Here is a 22,901-nt window from a genome sequence, read left to right as displayed (position 1 = left end):
CATGAATCGCAAATTTTCCGAGTCCAAATCCAGACATTCTAATTGGCTATTAGCTTAATTAGCGATCTGGTCAGGACCCTGGATTTCGATAAGCTGGTGGATGGTTTTACACTGACACTGCAGGGAGAAGAAGCACCTGTTTTAATGCAAAACTCAGAAGAAGAAAATCCCAATCAGGTGTGCAGAATTTCTTTTACGATGCTGTCTGGCTGATCGATAACACATATTATATCTTATATTGACATAGTTTTACATAAGTGAATCTGCCTGTTTGAACTGCAGTATTCTAATATAAGGTTCTGTACTATTGTAACATGTCTGACACACATGTTTTACAGTGTAGGGGCTATTTTGATGGTAAACAGCTGTGTTTTCATAGGACGTGCTTTTAACCCATGCTGCCTGCTGATGGTTTAGGACTCACAGAGGTCCCCTGCAAGACCTAAGTTTTTTAGGGTTCCAGTCATTGAAAACATGGAAAATAAGAGAAAAAAAAGTTGCACTGCACAACCCAATAGCTTAAATTAAACGTTTTCAGGGTAAATGGTTCTGAAGTTATTGACCAAAATAGAAAAATATTGTTATATATTGTAAACATAACATACGTTCAACATGGGGAAGTGCAGACCTAAAGTTTAGAGCAGCAAGCTTGTGAAGGTTGTTCCCCTGGGCCAACAGGATTAATCCCCAAACCTCTCAACAGATAAGACTATGGTTGTGTAATGTGTAAATGACCAGGGCTTCCTGAAAAAGACAGCATTGCTCTGAGTGGAACTCTCCCATAAATAAGTAAAAGTGGAAAAATAATCATACAGTAGTAAGGAAAAGAAGAAAGGTAATTCCAATTGAGTTCAATTGAATGTGGCTGCTGAGAGCAGTACTTTGGTGTAAATATGCATATCACTGTGATGAGGATGTGCAGGCATGCTATGAGTGTAGCAGTAACATCAGTGTCCTGTTACAGTGCTCCCACTCCCACAGCTCAGCAGTTACCTCCACAGATGTTGTCTCACTTCACTCTGCCATTCCTCTCACAGGGAGTAACAAACCGTGAGGATGAGAAAGGCAGTGGTTTCTCTGAGTGGTAGTGTGCAAGTGTATTATTGTATCTCTGGTCCTAGAAAGTTGTCTAGCACTGGTTTAGCCCAACTACAGGGACTCGGGTCAAAGACACCTGGTGGTATTTCCTCCCCATAATGGCTAAGTTTTCAAAATTTCTTACAGTAACACATAAAATTATAAATGATGAATAGTGCAGTTTTAATAAAGATAACCTCTCTCTACCTTCTCTCTCTCTCTCTCCAGCTTGGTGTCGATAATTCGAGGTCAGGTGTTGACAGCTGACGGAACTCCTCTGATTGGAGTCAATGTGACGTTTGTCCACTATGCTGAACATGGATACACTGTAACACGCAAGGATGGCATGTGTGTATTTATTTAATATTTATATGTATACACAATATTTGTAAACTTCTATTATATATGTACGTTGGAAATGAGACACTTCTTATAACAAAACATGGTTCTTATATCCCTGCAACACTGGCGATCTTCTCTATCCATTCATATCCTGTTGACATACAGGTGTTACCAAAAACAACAAACTGTAACACTTGCATGTACTTGTGTGCTACATGTATAGCACCACTGACTGAGAAGCCTAAATTATCCTGACAATCATGATATAATAATAAATTGTGAATTGTAACTTAAGTAGAATAGCATTTAGAAATTGACTGTGATGAACTTAACAAACATTTTGCAGCAAAACCTTCCTTAAACAACCAACCTATTTCATTAAAATATTTCCTTCATTTTTTAGGCAAACGGAAATAAAACGATTTGATGTTAATCAACAAATAAATCATTCAATCTTTGAGAAAAGGCCTAAGGTTACCTTATATTTGTATAGCACTTAACAAATTGCACAAAACACTTGATGAAAAACCAGTTCAGCAAAACAAAGGGAAAGTACTTAAATCACATTTAATGTATATTCTGCTCGGTCCCTCCATCCACTCCAGGCTCTATTCTCAATCTCAAGCACGTCGGCTGAAGAGGTGTGAATGTGTGCTGGAGTAGAAATGTAAGACTCTTGCGTTGGAAATGCGTTGGAATCAAAAGGATGCATCAATCACAGCAGGACACACACTCCAGTACACACACGCATATACACACAGAAGCACACAGAGAACAAAAGACATGCAAAGATTCACTCACCCACGCTCAACAACATATGGATAAGATAGACCGATATTTATCCCAAGGGAAATCGTTGTGCAGCAGTTGCAGTACAAAGTAGGAAAGAGTGCAAATATATCAAGAAATATTCATACGTATTTGTATTTTGTGATGTGCTACAGGTTCGATCTCCTGGCCAATGGTGGGGCATCCCTAACATTGAGTTTTGAGCGTGCTCCCTTCCTCACACAGTACAGAACCGTGTGGGTGCCATGGAATGTCTTCTATGTGATGGACACACTGGTCATGAAGAAGGTGAGCGGTGTCACTGCTGTCTGTCTCGATATTTGTCTGACATCACAGACTCATGGACTCATGAGTGCCTGACAGAAACTACACTTTTATATGTTTCAGTTACACCATATTGAAGGTTTTGTCTTTGACTTTTTGATGTTTTCCACTGACTTGAATTTGAATTTGTTACTGACATAATTATTTGATTACCTCATGGAGCAAGATGACATTCCTAGCTGTGGTCAAGTTCTTTTAATGACGTATACACTAAATGACACTGACTCACTGGCTGACTATGTATGTGACTAATGAACTTGTTTCTTAGTCAATGAAAAGACTAAATGTCACATGTTATGTCCGGCTGTTTCAGGAGGAGAATGACATTCCTAGCTGTGACCTGAGTGGCTTTATCAGACCCAGTCCTGTCATCGTTGCATCTCCTCTTTCTACGTTTTACAGAAGTTCAACTGAGGATGGCCCCATCATACCTGAAACACAGGTAAGGAATCCCACAGAGGAGGCCTTTAAGTACCTAGACCAGTGGTTCTCAAACTTTTTCTGTCACGCCCCACTTTGGAGGAAGAAAAATGTTCATGCCCCACCGCCCCAACAAAATTGTAACGAAATGGTCCATGTTGAATTTTTATTGAAATAACAACATTTTGTGACTCCTCCATCTCTGCTTTTTCAAATAATATAATAAAGAAAATCACTTTCAAGCAAACCAGATTGCTCCATCAGACAAAAACAAATAAAATGTACCGTCACTTTGTTAGAACAACGCAAATAACGTTATTTTTGTGCAAAAAAATAACTATTTGGCAAAAAAATTGCGTATTATGGCTGCAATTAACCTGTTTTGCACTGAATATCTTTTCAAGATAACAATAAAGTGCAACCTGTGAAAAACTAAACAAAATAAGTGCAGATATGTGTGAGCCATCAATTTTTATCAGTATTAGTGGCTGCAATGAGCCTGCTTTCCACTACAAATCTTTTTAAAACGGGGTTGCAGACTTGATACGGCCACTCTCAATTCATGCTCAATGTTGAGCTTAGATCTGTATTCTGTTTTGAGAGAGGCAACAGCAGAAAAGCTGATCTCACAGTAGGATGTGGCGAAGGGAAGCAGAATGCCGTCGCGCATGCGCAAGCGTAACCTGTTAACGGCGCAACGTAAACATTTACACGCAAGTACAAGCATTTTGCCATGTATTTGTGACAAGTTGGATTAACATGCACTTTTATAACTTAAGGAAAATGATAATTTCATGGTCTGTTGTGTTGAATGTGATGTGATTGAGAGGATCATTCATGGATAACATGACGATTTACTAAAGAGTTCAAATTCATCACACATGAATACGTGGTTGAAATAATAAGATTGTGTTTTCTTGCATCGTTTGCTTTGTTCTGTATTGTGTAGTGGAGATACGTAGTGTTGAACTGTGATCGATATAGTGGTCTGGATTTGATTGCTTTTGTCTCTGTATAGAGATATCTGTATAGAGATAATATCCGCGATCTTTTCCTGTTTTTTTGGGCATTCAACTTCTGGCTGAGAAACAAACTATATATCATTCTCGTGATTATTTATCCCTCCCTTTTTAAGGGAGTGTAACATATTTATTAATCATGGTCATTAATTCATTTTGTGTCCATGTACCTTGTACTTTTGTAATATATGAAGTTCTCAATAAAGTTCTTGAAAGTAAAAAATTCTGCATGTCCCACTGCACCCCACCGTTTGAGAAATACTGACCTAGACCAATATCCAAAGCCAATATGTATGCTGTTGATCAAAATAAGATCTCAACCTGTTAGAATGGACAGTGAATCATTTTGTCATGGTTAGTTAAGTTAAAAAAGTAATTGGAAAGTATCAGCATACATGAGGTATCAGCCAGAAGTATCAATCATTATCAGAATCAGAATCGTTTATTGCCAAGGTATGTTGCACATACAAGGAATTTGACATGGCGGGTGGTGCATAACATTAAACAATCAACAATCAACACAGTGCAAGAAATAGAAACATTCAAATTTACAATAGAATATAAAAGAATAAAAATGTAAAATAAAGTGCACAAACAAACAGATAACAGTACTATAAACAAGTATGATGAAGTGGAGTGTAAAAGTGTTGAGTGTGTTTAAAAAGGAACATAGAAGGGATGTGCAGGGGAGTGCCTGTTAGGAAATTGTCCTGGGGATGACAGAGTCAGTGGGGGTCCCGGGCTTTGTTGATGAGCCCGACTGCGGATGGGAAGAAACTGTTCATGTGGCGTGAGGTCTTGGTCCTGATGGACCGCAGCCTCCTGCCAGATGGAAGGGGCACGAACAGAGTGTGTCCAGGGTGAGAGGGGTCAGCTACAATCTTCCTTGCTTGCTTCAGGGTCCTTGAAGCGAACAAGTCCTGGAGGGATGGCAGATTGCAGCCAATCACCCTCTCAGCAGAGCAAATGATACCTTGCAGTCTGCCCTTGTCCTTGGCAGTGGCTGCAACGTACCAGACTGTGATGGAAGAGCAGAGGATGGACTCAATGATGGCCGTATAGAAGTGCACCATCATTGTCTTTGGCAGGTTGGATTTCTTCAGTTGCCTCAGGAAGTACATCCTCTACTGAGCCTTCCTAGTGATGGAGCTGATGTTAAGATCCCACTTGAGGTCCTGGGTTATGGTGGAGCCCAGGAAGCGGAAGGACTCCACAGCGTTGACGGGGGAGTCACATACAGTGATAGGGGCAGGTGGGGCTATGTTCTTCCTGAAATCCACAACCATCTTCACTGTCTTTAGAGTGTTGAGCTCTAGGTTGTTCAGACTACAGTCTCCCACCTGTAGGCGGACTCATCCCCACCAGAGATTAGTCCAATGAGTGTGGTGTCATCCGCAAACTTCAGGAGCTTGACAGACTAGCGACTGGAGGTGCAGCTGTTGGTGTACAGGGAGAAGAGAAGAGGGGAAAGAATGCAGCCTTGGGGGGAACCGGTGCTGATGGTCCGGGAGGCTGAGATGTGTTAGGGTTAGGGGGCACTGGGATGGGTGGTACAGAGGCATGAGCCCCTGCTGAGCTGGGGGAGGGGGACCTGGTGGTCTGGGGCTGGTTGATGGAGCCATGGGGGATGGGGTCAGGACTGTCCCATTGTCTTTTAAAACGACAGTAGAAGTCGTTCAGCTTGTCTGCCAGGCGTAGGTCGTTCATGGAGTGGTGGGATTTAGGTTTGTAGTTTGTAATGCTAAAAATTAGTCAATGAGTGATGCAGATTAGCAGGGGCGTTTCTAGGATTAAAAGGAAGGGGGAGGCTTAGCCCCAAGGGGAGAGGCATGTTGGTGCGCACAGCACGCGGCAATTTATTTTTGGGCTCATTTGGGGCGGCTGATATCCATTGTTTCAGGCTAGTTCATATATTGGTTCGATCAGAAAGAGTGTGATTTTGCTCTGTAGTTTTGCTTGCATTCAGTATATGATAACACAAGAGACAGAATTCAGGGTCATAGTGAAATTTGCCAACACAAATATGAACTTTTCTCAAAGAGAGAAATAATTGTCCTGCTTGTAAAGGAAAGACGGATAAACTAGCTTTCATATCCGCGTCACTCCCAAATCCTAATTCTTAAAGGGACCGCACACAATGGATGGAGAATGGACCTGACAGTGTCAACTTTTGACTTGTTTTATTATGAGCAGAAGGGAATACGATTTTGATCAACATTTACATCTGTTTTGTTGTCCGTGTAGTTTTTACATACCAGTGATATTTTATGCTCATTTGGACACTATCACTGAGATAAAGATGAACTAGTTCAGTGTCAAATATACCATTAACTGATTATAAACAACATTCTATAGGGACTGATATTATTGTTTCGAAATACTAGAGAGATATATTAATGCAAAGAATAGAGAGATGTCGATAGTTATTTCATGTATTTCGAATTCACTCGTTCACACTCTTGCTCACTGGAGACAGTTTCTAACAAAATAGCTAGCTAGTTAGCTAGCTAGCTTAGTGTTAACATAGCCCACTACTATATTCTCTTTCATTTGCCTCAAGTAAACCTAAATTTAAGCAGGTAACAATCGTTAACAACTACAGATAGACACATTCTGTAACTACCTGTACTTACAATTTCACTCCGTGCATCATTTACTTTGAGCTAAACTCCTTGGCTATAATCCTGGCTGTTATTGACGAGAGACATTACTTGGGAGTGAGAAAGCCAACGCAGCAGCCTCCCCAAGGTCCTAGTGCCCGGGATATTGTTCAGTATGATGATAGGCTGTTGGATTGCAATTTGAAGGGGGAGAAAACATACAAACCAGAACGCACGCACATATGTAGGATGTTAGAGTTATAAATAACTTGTCCATGTGAGAAACAATAGTTTAATTTAATGACATCACCAAAATATATATATATATATATATATATATTATATATATATATATATATATATATATATATTTTTTAAAAAAAAAAATATATATATATATATATATATATATATATATATATATATATATATATATATATATTATATATATATATATATATATTATATATATATATATATATATATATATATATATTTATTTTTTTTTAAAACCAATAATGCCAAATTATTTGGGGGGGCTGAAGAACATTTTAGGGGCTTCAGCCCCCCTAAAATAGGCCTAACGACGCCCCTGCAGATTAGGTTGAATTATAGAAATATAGTGCATAACTCCCTTTTTCCTTTTAAACCGGATGAGGCCAGTCCCCAAATGTTCTGAATAAAAGAAAAAAAGAAAAAAATGTAGTTGTATACTCTTTTTATAACACTCACACTAGCACATTCAACGCCATTAACATGATATGAAGGCTAACTATCAGATAAACTGCTAAATGCTAACACATTTAACAGGTTTTGTCCTGGACAGACACAACACACACACACACACACACACACACACACACACACACACACATAGGCCCACCCTGTGTCCTACTTCTAATTTATAAGGCTAATAGCACATCTGTGTGGTTCTTTATCGTCACATTGCTTTAACCAGTCCTCAGAGGAAATGAAACGGATGATAGAACTCCATGTGTGTTTTTAGATTTTTACAATCCTGAACCAGGGCGCTATTATTATTTTTTATTTGACAAGCATGTGTGTATGCGCCTGACTATCTGCGATGAAGGGAAAGAGTGTGTGGATGAAGGAAAGCATGTGTGTGTGTGTGTGTGTGTGTGTGTGTGTGTGTGTGTGTGTGTGTGTGTGTGTGTGTGTGTGTGTGTGTGTGTGTCTGAGTGCAGATCAAAAGCAAATGAATGGAAAGCCGCTACTTAGCTTTTGGTGGAGCTGAGTCCATTAGTGAGGAGGGCAGAGAAAAGGGCAGTCTTAAAGGGGATGTAATGGATCTGTAATGAACACTAAATGCCTGGCTAATGAAAAGGCAATAGTGCAGTTGAAAAATATAACACAGGAACACTCCAAATGGATCATTCCCTGAGGAGCTTTGTTTTTCTTGTTTCATTTTTGTATTCTTTGATATTTATTCCCAATCTTCTCTTTTTTGGAGTCCACTCAATTCATCACAGGTCTTCCTTATCCTTTCAAGATGTCTAAAATGGGAATAAATTAAAATGTATTTGAGTTTCTGAACTTTGAATGTTTGTATTTTTCTCCAGCCAAACCATTAGTGGAATAAGCAAACCCTCAACCAGATCTGAGGGTAGTGGGAAAGGAAACCAAAAAAAAACCTCAAAAAAAGAACAATTTCCATGCCGTAGAAAATCAGTACTAGCACTTGAACACTTTGTTGTGCTGAGGCAATGGTGCCACCAATGACACACTTCAACCCTTGTGTGTTCTTTTATATCATATAACTTACTTTTTTAGTTTTAGCCATCATTACTACAGGTATTAATGACATTGCATTCAAGAAGTTAATTGCTGACATCTGGAAGCACAGCGACGTCTCTAAAACCCTACTTGCCCGGCGGGGCAAATAGGGTTGGGTGTTTTTTTTTATTCTTCACAACAACCATATTGGCATAGTTTGTCACTGTGGTGGAAGAAAAACTATTCAATAGTACTGAGTGAGTCCAATAAACACTGAATACTGAAACAAGAAACATTGACGAAAGAAGTTTGTCTTTAAAGTATTTATTCTCTGGCCAGAGAAGGCTACACCGTCATACAGACTGCAGCGCAGTCTGCAGAGGATGAGCAAAGAGTTCAGTTTGTCTCCTGCTCTTAAGCATCTCAGCACACAGTAGGGGGGAACCTCAGGTATTTACATTAGATACAATTGATCAACAGTTTCAAGCTCCCCATTGAACCCTCCAGTCATCCCCTTCATCTTCTGAGCCTTGTCACACAAAGACATGTGTCTTTATTACCCTTGCCTATCTCTGAGAATCTTCACACCTCAACATTCTCTGGTTAAACTGCAACCCCCATTTGGTTGCTCCCTCTTATCAAAGCAAAAGGCAGAGATAACCCATATGGTCCTGTTACCACTCTCCTTACACAATCATATGTCAAATATATAGTTTTGTTAGTGAGTAAGGCACATAAACTAAATCACTGTAGAAATGTATTAGCACAACAAAATTTTCTTTCACATCACCCAAAAAAGCACATGAACGTTCTAGTAAACAAACACACCGTGCACCGTACGCCTCTTCTCCCTCCCACCTCCACTGAAATTGGATCTCCTTCAAGTTGCTGGCCTTAGCTCGGCAGTAAATTGCACACGGCCTGTCAGACACTAGTGGCTCCATTAGTCTGTTCATAAACAAACATGACATTATGTTAAGCACGTTGTCATATTGCTTCATACTAATGTATAACACATTGGATTTAGCACAGAGAAGCCGTCGGCACATGTTGCTGATGTCGGCTACCTTTTAATTTGCCAAATCGTGTCATTATGACATATGCTGGTTTAGCCAGTTTGCATAAAATGAAAACGGTGTAAGCGCGTACACCTAACCCCACCAGTGTAATCGGAAATTGAGCCAACTCTAGGGGCAAGAAACACAAGCATATAGGTGATCAGCAAGGTTGTTATCAAACCCCCAGGTCAGCTAAACCCCTTTGGAAGAGAACATTAAACATTTTTCCTAAACTGTCTAGGTCAGGGTTGGATAAACTTTTTTGATTGGGTGCCAAACAAAGAAAAATATAAGAAGTCATGGGCCTAACAATAGTAACTGCATAGTTTTCAACCAGTTACAGTGCAAGAAGATCAGTGTTTCTAAACCAGAACACCCCATGTATCAGTGTATGAAGTACTGATGTTTAGCTTCATAGTGTCTTCTAAAGTTATACTCATTCATCACCGCAACAGATTCCTTGCAAATTAAGCAAACACACTTTGGTTCTGCCATGTTTACTTAATCATCTGAGTTAAATGTTTTCATCGACCAGTTATCAATGTATGTCCAGTATTTGTTGATAATGTCAAAGACATCTACTGTTCAAACTAAGATGCTCAATGTACATACAGTGTGATTTGTTAAAAAAAGGCTATGCTCAAGCCATATTCTAGTTTATTTTTAAATAATCACAGTGGGCCATTTCAAAACGAGCAGTGGGCCACACTGACTCACTACTTCAACTTTGACCTACTGTGCTTGCTGTAAGTGTGTATGCACATAGTTTCCCTGTGCAATGATGTATACGGACAGTTTTGCACTCTATTATTTTACTATTTTGGTTTTGTGGAAATAAACTAATGTCGGTTATCCAGATTACAACCTGTCTTACTGTTTGTGTAACTTAAACTTTCATGTCTCAGTGATCAAATCTATGATAAGTATACCAAAAAAACTCTGAATTTTCAAGATGAAATGTCTTTCTTGCTCTCTCTGTGACTTTGCCAGTCTGATGGCAAGCTGCTACCCTCACTCTCCTCCAGCAGCTCTGTGCCATCCCACTGTTGACACTCAGTGATCATCAGTGACGTTGAGACATATCGCGTGTCCTCTGCTTTATGGCTCACCTTGCTCAGGTTCAACACAAGGACACATAGATAGATAAAATTGATAAAAACACTTGCATTCATATACCTGCCTAGATGATAAGCATACTCAAACACACGTACACCTGTAAATAAATGCACTTCAGTCATTTTTTTCCTCTCTCTTCTCTCCAACAAGCAGAGAAAGAGCAAAGGTTATGTGTCATTTGAGAGTGAGCAGGGAGCGAAGTGGCAGATTTGAAATTAAAAACAATGTCTCACTGTGAGTTTTAAAAGATCATGGAGGTGTCAATATGCATGTCTGTGTGTTCTGATCTGAATCAGAGCAGTCCTGCTGCTCGTCCTTCACCTCCAAGTCTTCCTAATAGAATATGCACATTAAGATGATGTCCTCCAAAGATGTAACAGAGGCAATGTGGACTTTTAGATGTGTAAGCACCCCCTCAGGTTTGGAGACATTACTTTAAAGGATGTTTCAAGTGCAGCCAGACTCCGTTAGCAGCTGCTTTACCATGTTCTCACACAGCAGTGACTAGGACACAGCTATCTTTGATTATTTCTGTTATATTTTGCCATGAGGAGCTGTAGCTCATGGCCAAAACATTGGCTAGTGTAATCATTCACTCACTCAATGGTAGACTTTGTCAGAATATAACGCAGCCTCAGATCCGCCTTGTCTGGCAGATCAGTTTTGATCCAATATGATTCTTTCCCTGCACAGACTCAATACTATCTATGTGATGCCACTACCGGCAGCACCTTAATAGTGAAAGTGTATTCTTCATTATTTTGTTGGAGATACAAAATTAGGCTCATAGGTATTGTTGTCAGCAGTGAATTTAACTTATTGTAAACATCTATGTGATCCAGTTTAATTTAATACACAGTTAGAATTAAGCTAGCATAGAAAGAAAAAAGTGCCAGTACAGGTATTTTGCCAAATTCTGATAATTTTGATTAAGTATTACAACATGTTTTCTCAGTAGTGATTAAAAAGGGGGATATTGGGGGGCACATTATGGTTCTGATAAGAAAAAATCTTTTGTAAAGCCAAATCCTGCTTAAAACTGTTTCTGATAACCATATCACCCAGCTCTAACAAACATTTGACTGTATTGAATATGATGCTTCGAGACAGTAAAATAATGTTGGGTGCTGATGTATTTTCTGTGTTGCTCTACAGGTTTTACAGGAAGAAACCTCAATACCAGGCAGCGATCTAAACCTGATCTACCTGAGCTCCAGAGCAGCGGGGTATAAACCGATCCTCAAGGTCACCATGACGCAGTCCTCAATACCTTTCAACCTGATGAAGGTAAGATATGTAATATACATTGTGGCCGCCGTCTGCAACGTTCTCCCTCAGTACTGGAACAATTTCAGAAATTGGCATCCCCATTTGTCACTTTGACACAAAAAGATAGGAAAATAGGATCCAGGTTAAAAAATACCACAGTTACCCTTTAACAGCTTCAGTGTCCCATATCAACAGAACCCTAACCTGAACTACCATTCAGTGACCTTTGTGTCTGGTGCTGTTTCTCCAGGTTCATCTGATGGTGGCAGTGGTGGGACGCCTTTTCCAGAAATGGTTCCCCGCCCAACCAAATCTCTCCTACACATTCATCTGGGACAAGACGGATGCCTATGGCCAACGTGTCTATGGACTATCCGAGGCAGTTGGTGAGTTTGCTGCTAATAGCAAAGTTAAAATGAAATAACATAACATGAACCTTTTAAAAGTGTGCACTGGTTTGACCTCTATGATACTGTGTGAAAGGCTGTTCCAAAACAACAACAAAAACTGATCACCTTGGATTTTCAACCTTGACTTGGAGCAGCCAGAGGCACCTGCTCTGAGAACCTGAGGCTCCTCTTTTTCATGCAACGTGTATGTTAGTACAGAGGGGCCTGACTATGAAATGCCGTTGTGTCGAGAGTGAAATTTTAAAAACACTCCACTCTAGACGAGTATGCCAGCTCTCTTTTCACAACAGAGAATGGAAATGCAATAGCAACTGTGGTTTCCCTAATGATTTTACAATTAACTCACTTTGTTTTTATGAAATAATGGGAGCAGAAGCCTGGAGGTTAAGTGTTGTTAAGACCTGAAGGTCACTGGTTAGAGTCCCTAGCCTTGCTACGATAATATGGCTGAACACCTGCAAGATGCAATTAAGCACAATTGGTGGAAGCCTTGAGTTTGGCATTTTGGCTGTTGCCTTCCTGTTGTTTTGCTTCCAGAAGTGACACGAGAGGATGGAATTAAGTACAACCGAACGCTGAATCCGACATTTTCAGCAACCAAAATGTTGAAATTGACATTGTATTATTGTCGTCATAGAAATTAGGTACATATATATGTAAAATGTAACTTCTGCATTTAACCCATCCCTAACTTATTGGGAGAGAAGCGCCTGGAGAGCGGTTAGGGGTTTAGTGTCTTGCTCAGGGACACTTTGGCACAAGACTCGTAACAGCCAAGGATCAAACCACCGACCCTGCGTTTGCCATAATACCCCCTCTACCCAATAAACCATGGCTGCCCCCAAAATGAAAGAATTAATTTTCATGAACTGACAACACACAGGGTTAAAGTTCTAGGATGAAAGTAGCGACCTGTCAATGTCAAAGTAGCCCCGCCCTAAAGGATACCTGTAAATTTGATTTGTTAAATGATCACCATGCTGTATTAAAGAAAACTTGAAACTAGAGATTGAGACCATAAACTCATGTTTACAATGTTTACTGAGTAATAAATCAAGTGAGAAGTCGAGACTTCTACACAATCTGACTTCTTTTTGTAACTAGAGGAGTCGCCACATGCTGGCCAGTAGAGATTATGCAGGTTTAAGGCACTACTCCATTGGCTTCACTTACCAGAATCTGAGTTTGTCTCCTAGATGTGAAGCAGGCACGTATAACATCAATACTGCTTGGATTGTAGCCACCCGTCTGTGCAAACAAGTTCATGTTCATACTTGAATGAATTGAGTTATTCCTGGGGACAAATTTACAGTGAAATGAGGAGAAAATGTTAATCTGGTCAATGTTACCCTCTCAGTAACCTAGTAGTGGAGGATCTTTAGAAATGATAACAATAGTGTATAACACAGATGGAGAGAAAATGTATACAACAATTAAATTGCACCAATTCAACACAAAATAAGTCCTGGTCTGCACTTACTATTAAAGTATGACAATTTACTGTACACAATTCCTGTGGAGAGGAGACATTTTCTCGTAGTACTGACTTGTCTTGAACACACATAAAGCTGCACAATTACAGCTAAGTTCAAAAAGGGTCTGCAGAAAGGCTTTAACAGGGAAATGGCTTGGACATAATGGGTATTCTAACCCCTCTGACACCTTTATGAGGGACAAGTCCAGCATGCGTACTTCTCGCTGAGTTATTACTTATGGTAGCCCAGCTTAATGGGTTGACCATAAAGACAATTTACTGCTATATTTTGTAACACTTGTCAAATTGTTGCTCATAAGTTATAATAAGGAAGTCTAACCACAAGAATATTTAGTCTGGCAACTGTTAAAACTGAAGTTGAATTTATTGGAAGAACAAACATAAGCTAAATAAACTGATTTTAGACCAGAACACACCAGCCCTTCCTCTTTGCCCCTCCATCAGCTTATTATTTGCTTATGGGATATTTGCTAATTCCATATTGCCTCATAATTACCCAATAAAGCTGGAGTTGGTAATCTTCAAGAAATTATTTTTAAATCCAGACAGCAATCAATAAATCAAGTCCTCTGACTGTAATAATGCCATTCAGTCACATTATATGGCCGGCATGAAGGGATTGGTGGTCTATCTACTTGTCTACCTACGTGTGCATACTATGGCCATGCACTCATTGTGCTTCACCAAATTCTTACCAAGCTGCTAGCTTGACAGCTGAGTATTAACGATAGCCATGTTAGTTGTTAACATTATGTTAATTATGTTAATTTTGGGGGAGGGGTTTTGGAAGTAGGCCAAGGTTTTGTGACTTTCATTGGAAAAGAGACAGCAACAATGGGCTGGGTTTTTCGATTGGAGCATTAAAAAAATTCAAGCTCATCCTTGCTGGTTTCTTTAATGTTACCTACCCAAGTTTTAACATTTGGTAACCAAGCACCTATTACAGCTAAAAGGTTCTACATTTTGTAATGCTTATCCTTAGGGTCTGCAACAGACGCCAGCCGTTGCTTCTTTTAACTAGCAACTGAAAACCCACCTAAATAGATTAGCTTTTCCTGGTGCTTCATAATGTGTTTATTATAAATGTTTGTTTTAATCTGTCCAGATATGTCATTACTGTGTTTGTCCTTGTTATTATGATTATCAATATTATTACGTTTGAATAATACTAGTGGATTTGGAAAATGCAGAAGCTTAAATTGTGGGAAATATAATGTTTTCGGTGGACTTTGCTCAAACTGGCAACCCACCACGTAAGAGACACTCTGACCCCGGAAACAACTAGCTTAGCAGGAAAACCAACAAGCTACAAACTCTCCCTGCAGCGTTTAGCTGTTCCCTACTGATTCAAACAGGGCTACAGTAATTCCCATTTCTCCAGATTATAATTCTTGCTTTGTAAAAGAAAACAAAAGCCCAAACAGAGAATCAAATGTCCGACCCTAACCTCACGCATGACGGGATGCTTTGTCATTAACGGACAATGCATATAGTCAAAATCAGGCAAATAAAACTCATTCTTAGCCATAAAATGTGCAACGCTTCTCCGACGCTGTCAGCCAGGAATACCGTTTGTACAAATCCTTTTCCATGCTGGTTCAGGGCTGCTAGCTGTGGGGTTGGCTGGCCCATTCTTACGATGTACAGTTTTTCTGGAAATATCCTTCTTGAGAAATCCGTTTCTCCTCCTCCTTCAGCCATTGAGTGTTAAAAAAACAAAGCTAGGTAAAAAAAATAAAGAATCTACACTAAGTAAAACGCTAAAAATGTCATAACTTCTTACATATCTTTCAACTTGAACTCTTACTACTACTACTAACTTCTGATAGCTGATTTAGCATCACAACAGTCACGCTAGCCCACTAACCAATCACGCTGCACATTACATTACATTACATTACATTACAGTCATTTAGCAGACGCTTTTATCCAAAGCGACTTACAATAAGTGCATTCAACATTGGTAATCAAAAGAACTACTAGTCACCAGAAGTCGTAAGTACATTTCCTTTTCCAAACAAGCATCTAAGAGCATGAAGCAGAGCATAACTCAGAGCCAAAGTACAGGGCAGAAACAAGAAAAACAGTTAGTGCTATAAGTAATACGAATACAATAAGTGCAACAAGCTAGTATGAAAACAATAAGCGGAAGTGGAAGGCTCAAGGCTCACATTATTGCTGAGCTGCATTTTAATGCTGACATACTTGTAGACTACCTCGGTAGCTGTGGCACGTCAAAGAATACGCCCAACATGTCAAACTACAAATCTGATTGGTTGAACACTATGACAATCAACAATATCGTCCCCATATACTTTAATCTTGGGTGAAATCTGATTGGATAAAAGCTCTACTTAAAACAAGCTGTGCTGGAAGCAGCGCTGCAGGCTGGAAGCAGAGCAACAGAGGAAGACAGGAGCTGTGCAATGAGAAAATAAGCTAATGGGAAAAATACAAATACACAAAAATGTGTATTTGTGAAAAATTATTAAATTATAAAATAGCTATAATTTTGTGATTCTGTTTAGGCCAGCAGAGAAGGCTTTGCTGGCCCTGACGGCCCACCACTGTTTCCTTCACTAATCCAGTGGATGTTACAAATGGAGGTTAAGTCAGGAGCACAGTCAAAGGACAAAGGGGAGTAACTGGCCTTGCCCTTTGTGTGTCTAATAGTGTCGGTGGGGTTTGAATACGAGTCCTGCCTGGACCTCATCCTCTGGGAGAAGAGAACGGCAATTTTGCAAGGCTACGAGCTGGATGCATCCAACATGGGAGGATGGACGCTGGACAAACATCACATCCTGGACATACAAAACGGTAGGTGCCTTATCATGACAGAACCATAGCCTGCACTATTGTACTGCAGCTAGCTTTACATGGGCCGCGTTTATCACTACTTTTCAAGGAACTAAAACATTCTTTCAGCCAATTGTTGTATGTGTTTCCATGGCAGTCTAAATACCTTGAGATTGAGGGGGGCTGCTGGTGGTCACAGTAGTGAACACACTGCGGCCTATATTTCTGTGTGACCGACCATTACATCTAAAAAAATTAACCTTGGTTTTATCTCCCAAGTTTTATCTCCCAAGTCTCTGTGATGACATTTGCTGCTGCATAGTATTTACTGATGCATTTTGGATGTAATGAATGAAATGCAGAGTAGCTTCTGTCTCCACAGTAGATCTAGATCTGTTGAATGTTTGACTATTTATTTGAGCTTTAGAACAAAAAGCCATGAAACAATCAGAAAATAACTTTTATATTCTCTAATTCACAGCACTGTCACTCCGCGATCTCTCTCTCTTTCACTAGGTCCCTCTTTAAAAGAGTCAGAAAGTGACAGCAAAGCTTAACTTTACTTTAATGTTAGATGAATAAAGAGAAATGCTCGTTCTAAAATGGTCCTAAATCAATACCAGATTACTTATATGAATAAAGTGGTACATGAGTTGAATCAGTGGCGCTGTTTGTGTTTCATGAATGAAAGGTCATCCTTGCAAACCCCACCCTGAAGGTTCCTGTACTTTCAGAAAGCACTTCCCCCCGACCAGGTTAAGAGTTTTCTTTTCTACATAAATGTGAAGCTCAAAATACAAAACATACCCTCCCTTCTTCTCTCTCCCTCTCTCCACATCATTAGTTATATGTGGAAGAAAGGGACAACGCTAATAGCAGTTTAAAAGTATGTTAATCTCAGCACTTGTCAAAACGATTATTGTCATGCAGGCTTTGGTCCATGGAGCGGAGGAAAAGAGTTTAGTGGTGTGTGTGTGTGTGTGTGTGTGTGTGTGTGTGTGTGTGTGTGTGTGTGTGTGTGTGTGTGTGTGTTTGTTTGTGTGTTGCTCGTTGGCATCTTGGATTTGTTCCAGCTGCCCAGTGGTATTTTGCCAGCCTTTCATCTCTCTCTCCCTTTCTCTCTCAAAAAAAAGCAAGAATATGAAACACTTAATTTCAGTGTTGATATTGTTAACAAAAACAAGCATAAAAAACTAAATTAATATCCTTTATCTTAAAGTGTTAGTCACAAAATTAAGAATTGTCATGTCACAATCATTAAAAAGCAAAAGCAGCATGTGTTTACATTCAGTATACCTTCAGTAGCTAGTGTAGCATAGTGCTAACGCTAGTTAATGATATGCTAGCGTACTCTGCTAATGTTAGCTCCGAGTTTTTATGTAGAAACTTAACGTTTTAGAAACGTTTATCTCCTTCCAACCTCTCCAGGTAACAAGTATCACTATGACACAATGTTTAACCAGGACTAGCTACAAATCCACTAAACCACCCTGAACGTGATTAAAACCTGAAAACCTATGGAGCAGAGCCCGGTATCTGTCGGACCCTGGTCAGTGCTGGCCCAATGCTAGTCTATGATTGGCCAGGCTGAGATTTGAGGGGCAGGATTTAGCGAAGGGTCAATTGACAGGCATGCCTGAGTTGTAACTGATGAGTTGTCTGTATTTCTGAAAATCTGAATCTGAAATCTGAATACACTTTCAAATCTGAATGCAGAATTTGAGTTTTTCTTTACACATTTACAAACATGCGGCTTCTAAATACACACTTGCAATTTCCTGTACACAATCACAAAATCAGTACGCATTTAGAGATTCTTTTACACATTTCTTTTACAAATCTAATCATGCACACACAGATTAGGATAGTTAGACAACTCTCCACACACATTTCCAAATAATTATGCTACAACAATGGCCCCATACCAGGTCTCCTTCACTAATTTCCACATGATTATGAAGCATACAGCACAGTGTATCCAGACCTTTCCTTTTTTTAATTCTCTGATTATGATTGTGTTATAGTCAGCTGGTTTGTGAAGGATACATCACTGTCACTCCTGTACGGTTTACAGAATGACCTACAGGCATATTGATCACCTTTATCTGAAGAGAGACTGAAGAGAGATTATTTTCCTTCAGATAGTTCTTTCAATAACTATTCCATGTAAGACAGATACATATTTAGAAAAATTAATTTTGCCGCTTTAAAGGCACTTTGACTTTACAAACCGCCCTCCCTCCTCTTCCTCCTCCCTTCCTTGCTGTCCTCTATCTGTCACCTCATCCATCACATTGCTATTCATCCCTCTCTCCCTGCAGTCCTCTTGGGCTTTCAACACCTTGTCACCCGATTCAGTGCGTGTGTGTCTGCGTGAGTATGTGTGCATTTAAAATGCTGGTGTGATTTGTGATTTCCTGACTATATGTGTACTGGTCTCTGTGGGTGTGATTTTTTTGGGCTTGAAGGGACAACACTGCAACGCACAATGTGTGTTTGTCCTTTTGAGACGAAAAGACACCACATGGACTAAAATAATCTTGTCTTTGTGTGTGTTTGGGAGAGAGGGAGGGAGCATCAAACACTCCTGCTGTGCTTTCTTTGTAGTCTGTCTTGTAGCTCCACTAATGATGTGCATGGAATGATGAGTTAGATTTGGAAATATCATGCCTGTTCAGTGAGTGTTGACATCGGGCAGCGATTTCATTGTTTCTGTGTTTTCATGTTTTGACAGAAAAGATCAGCTACTTTCTTGTTAACTGAAGCTGTGTCCGAAATCACTCACTACTCAATAGACTATGTAGTGAGTTCGCCATTTTGTAATGCGGTCCAAATGCACAGTAAGAATTATAAAACCCCATATAGTGGACTCAAAGCATCCCACAATGCATACTATGTACACAATGATGGTCACTAACACAGGCACCATATACCATCATGCATTGCGCTAAAGGAAAAATGGCAGACGGACAAGAGGAGTGAGAGACAAATCCATGAGTTGTGGCAGGAAAATAATATATTTTATGTGAGCACAGCATCACAACACAAACACAAAGTACTTCTATTTATTTATTGCTCTGGGAAAATACACCCCCACATTGACAATGGCAGAATGATTACTCCTTCTGTTCCTTTTCACAATAAAAGCCCTGGACATATACACTGCATCACTATTAACAGGGGGAACTAAATTCACTCGGAGCACTTTGTTCTGAGTGGGGAAACTACACATAATGGCTCACATGGTGTTTATCACAAAAATGATCTGGCACGTTTTAATTGTGCAACAGCAATGACTTAATTAACGGCGCAGAGAAAATGACCCAAGTAATGGATGAAAATGTTTTTTCATTTAGCTGATCAGCTCACTATATAGTCCTCTCTCTCTCTCTCTTTCTCTCTCTCTCTCTCTCTCTCTGTCTCTCTCTTTTATATATATATATACTGTATTTTTTTATATATATATATATATCCTCTACATTGAACTCCCTGGATAGGTAGTAAGCAGTGAGTGATTTCGGATAAAACCAATGTTATGTCAGTAAATGTATGGTTTCAACTATGCAGTAATCCCGTATGTTGCTAATCCATCATTTATACAAATGTCATGTTAAATTAAATCTATAATCACTTTCAGCTTTTAAACACCAATCAACTTCCCATGGAGGGTGCAATGAAGCCCTACAGGGGAGGAGTGACGAGTCCGAACATTGTTTCTTTTGATTCAGACAAACAGTATAAACAGCTGCATCTCCTGTATAGTTATAGTTTTTTTAATACAATACAATACACAATTTGCGATATTCACTTTGTTCATCTTCATATAGCTATATCAAATCAAAGGGAGTGCTGATTCTTAGTGAACAACATAAACTAATAAATTGGCTGTTAGAGAGAAGAACGGAGGAAAAGAGACACATTGGATTGGTGTGCAGGAGCTTGTCCGCACACACACACACACACACACACACACACACACACACACACAGACAGACAACCAGACACACACACACCTGGTGTTGTGTGATCTGTAAGCACTGAGTAGTGAGCACTGCTGAACAACTCAGATAAGACTCGATGAAAGAGAGAGAGAGAGAGAGAGAGAGAGAGAGAGAGAGAGAGTGTTTATGTGTAGAGGGGTGTCAGGGGAGAGGGGCTGCTTCCTTGTGCATGCTGGGTGTATTCTGTGTGTACTTGTGAGTTTGTGAAGCCCATGTTCGTCTATGTGTTCATACACCAGTGTGTGTGCAGAGGGAGTGTGTAAGCTGCCCCGTGAAGCGCTGCACTCCATTATTCAGACACTAAGCAGCTCAGCCACAGTCAGGGTGCTCTACACTTTGCTCCAGAGAACATGAGAATGTGTTGCTTTTTATCACGACACAAGAAAATCAAAATGAACTTAAAACAACTTTCCATTTTTGTGGGGGTTTTCTGACCATTGTCTTGACGCAAATCCCAAATTTAAGTGAAACTAAATAAAGTGAGTACAATAACATCTAAAAATCAGCAATATATCTCCAGTTTACTGACTAAAATATGTACAGCAAAAATGATCTTGACAAAAAAAGAAACAATCTCGTTTGATTGAGGAAAGAAAATGCATTTGGTATTGTTCAGTATAAGAAAAAGTTGTATGTTTTCATTTGTATTTTTGTATTTTGTATTGATTGTTAATGTTGCCAACGATCGATTAAGGAAAGTGCTTAAAATTTACAATCCTAATCAGAAGCAAAATCATAAATAGAAAAAGAGCAGATGTACTATTGTACAACAATGTGAACGGTATGCAGACAATAACATTGTAAGTAGTTGCTGTATACAGTGAATGAATAAACAGTGGAAGGGACATTGTATCAACATGGTTCATTAAAAAGACCTGAAATTAAAAAAGTCCTCTATGAACATAAGTCGTCCTGAACCTTTCAGCGGAGCATCTTGGTAATAGGAGCTGGTTGCTTCTGCTTCTTGATGAAGGTCCTATGCAAAAGATGGTTGTCCCGGGACAGAACACTCCTGAGCTTCCTTCTGGTTCTCTGCTCTGTGATGGTCTCCAGAATACACTTTATTATGAAAACATTCCCTCACCTTCAACAGAAATTCAGAGATTTCCATCAAATATTTTTTTTTCCAAATATGTGATAAACGAAACTGCAGTAAATATAATAAGAATATTGACAACATATTCAGAACAGACTTTTCTTACAAATTAATTTCAGATGCCCTTGTTGACAGCAGAGATGAAGATAAAATCCATTTACTGGTACTGAATGAAGAGAAAATGGTTTTCAGACCTCAAAGATCTACATTTGTCCTTGTCCATTAGGGACCATCTTTTGAAAATTCCGCTGATTGGCTGAAGGCTGTTCTTCATACTGATTTCCAGTGCTGACAACCTACAGTCATTATTCACCTTGCTTCATGCATTATACACGCTGTGTGCATGTGTGTTAGTTAGTATTTGACTGCCTTCAATCCTTGTTTATTCTGTGTGTGTTGTCTGGCGGTCCGTGTGTATGACTGAAGACTTATTTATCAATATTTATTGATAAATAGATCAATTAGATCCATTGTCAAGCAGTAAAGCCCTGTAGTTATTATCATAAGGATGTATGTGCACGAGTGCTTCTGTGTGTTCGTTAACAGCCAGCGGTGTCGGGTTCAGGCACTGTTTGGCTGACCACACCTGAAGCTCTTGCAGCACAGTTGTGTCTTGTCTGCTGTTATCAGCAGCTGCTCAGACGTTTCACCTTGTTGAATCAGCAGCAGGAGCATTCAGTGATGGAGAGCAGTCAGACTAACCAATCTGTGATTTCACCATTGTGGTGCACTCCACACCTTTTATTCAGTGAACAAGCAGACCCCTGTGCTGTAAAAAACACATATTCTCAATTCCACCTCCAAGTTTTGTTTTGGATTATTTGGATTATGAACACTGTGTGTTCAAATTAAACTTCTACCAAAGTTATGAGCCAAATCTTTGTGACCTTGTTGGCATTAGGTTGTTGAGATCAGATCAGTGTGCCAGCCCTTAGTGGGTGTGGTAAGAATGTATGAATTATGGTTTTATGATTGAAAGTCTTGAGATCAAGGTCATACACACACACACACACACACACACACACACACACACACACACACACACACACACACATATATATATCTAGAAAGCTGTGTGAGAAAAGCTGTGTGAGAAATCCCCACTGCCCTCTTTTAACACAGCAGGACAATTCGACACGCCTCTCTCTTTCTACGGAGCTTGACTCACTCTCTCTCATTCTCTCTCTCATTCTCTCTCTCATTCTCTCTCTCTCTCTCTCTCTCTCTCTCTCTCTCTCTCTCTCTCTCTCTCTCTCTCTCTCTCTCTCTTTGCCCCCCTCACATACACACATACATATGCACACTTTTTTTTCCTGTCAGGCAAATAGTTGGTTGCCTGTGAGTAGACCACAGCA

The 22,901-nt window shown here is 39.7% G+C and overlaps 1 protein-coding gene across 6 annotated transcripts in view; it reads left to right on the top strand.

Moving 5' to 3' along the window:
• Positions 1–22,901, top strand: part of tenm3 (teneurin transmembrane protein 3) — a 336,797-nt gene that overhangs the window by 260,182 nt on the left and 53,714 nt on the right. For all 6 annotated transcript variants that reach the window (XM_068727440.1, XM_068727439.1, XM_068727438.1 and 3 more), the window contains 6 exons: positions 1,306–1,425; positions 2,364–2,496; positions 2,846–2,974; positions 11,635–11,766; positions 11,999–12,134; positions 16,327–16,470. In XM_068727440.1, coding sequence (XP_068583541.1) covers positions 1,306–1,425; positions 2,364–2,496; positions 2,846–2,974; positions 11,635–11,766; positions 11,999–12,134; positions 16,327–16,470 — 794 coding nt within the window. The remainder of the gene's footprint in view (positions 1–1,305; positions 1,426–2,363; positions 2,497–2,845; positions 2,975–11,634; positions 11,767–11,998; positions 12,135–16,326; positions 16,471–22,901) is intronic.

This window comes from Cebidichthys violaceus, unplaced genomic scaffold (assembly GCF_023349555.1).
Source record: "Cebidichthys violaceus isolate CVI_PGR_0920_01 unplaced genomic scaffold, fCebVio1.0.p SCAF_4, whole genome shotgun sequence".
NCBI lineage: Eukaryota > Metazoa > Chordata > Actinopteri > Perciformes > Stichaeidae > Cebidichthys > Cebidichthys violaceus.
Note: the sequence above shows the minus strand (reverse complement) of the source record. Positions and strands in the feature narration are given on the sequence as shown.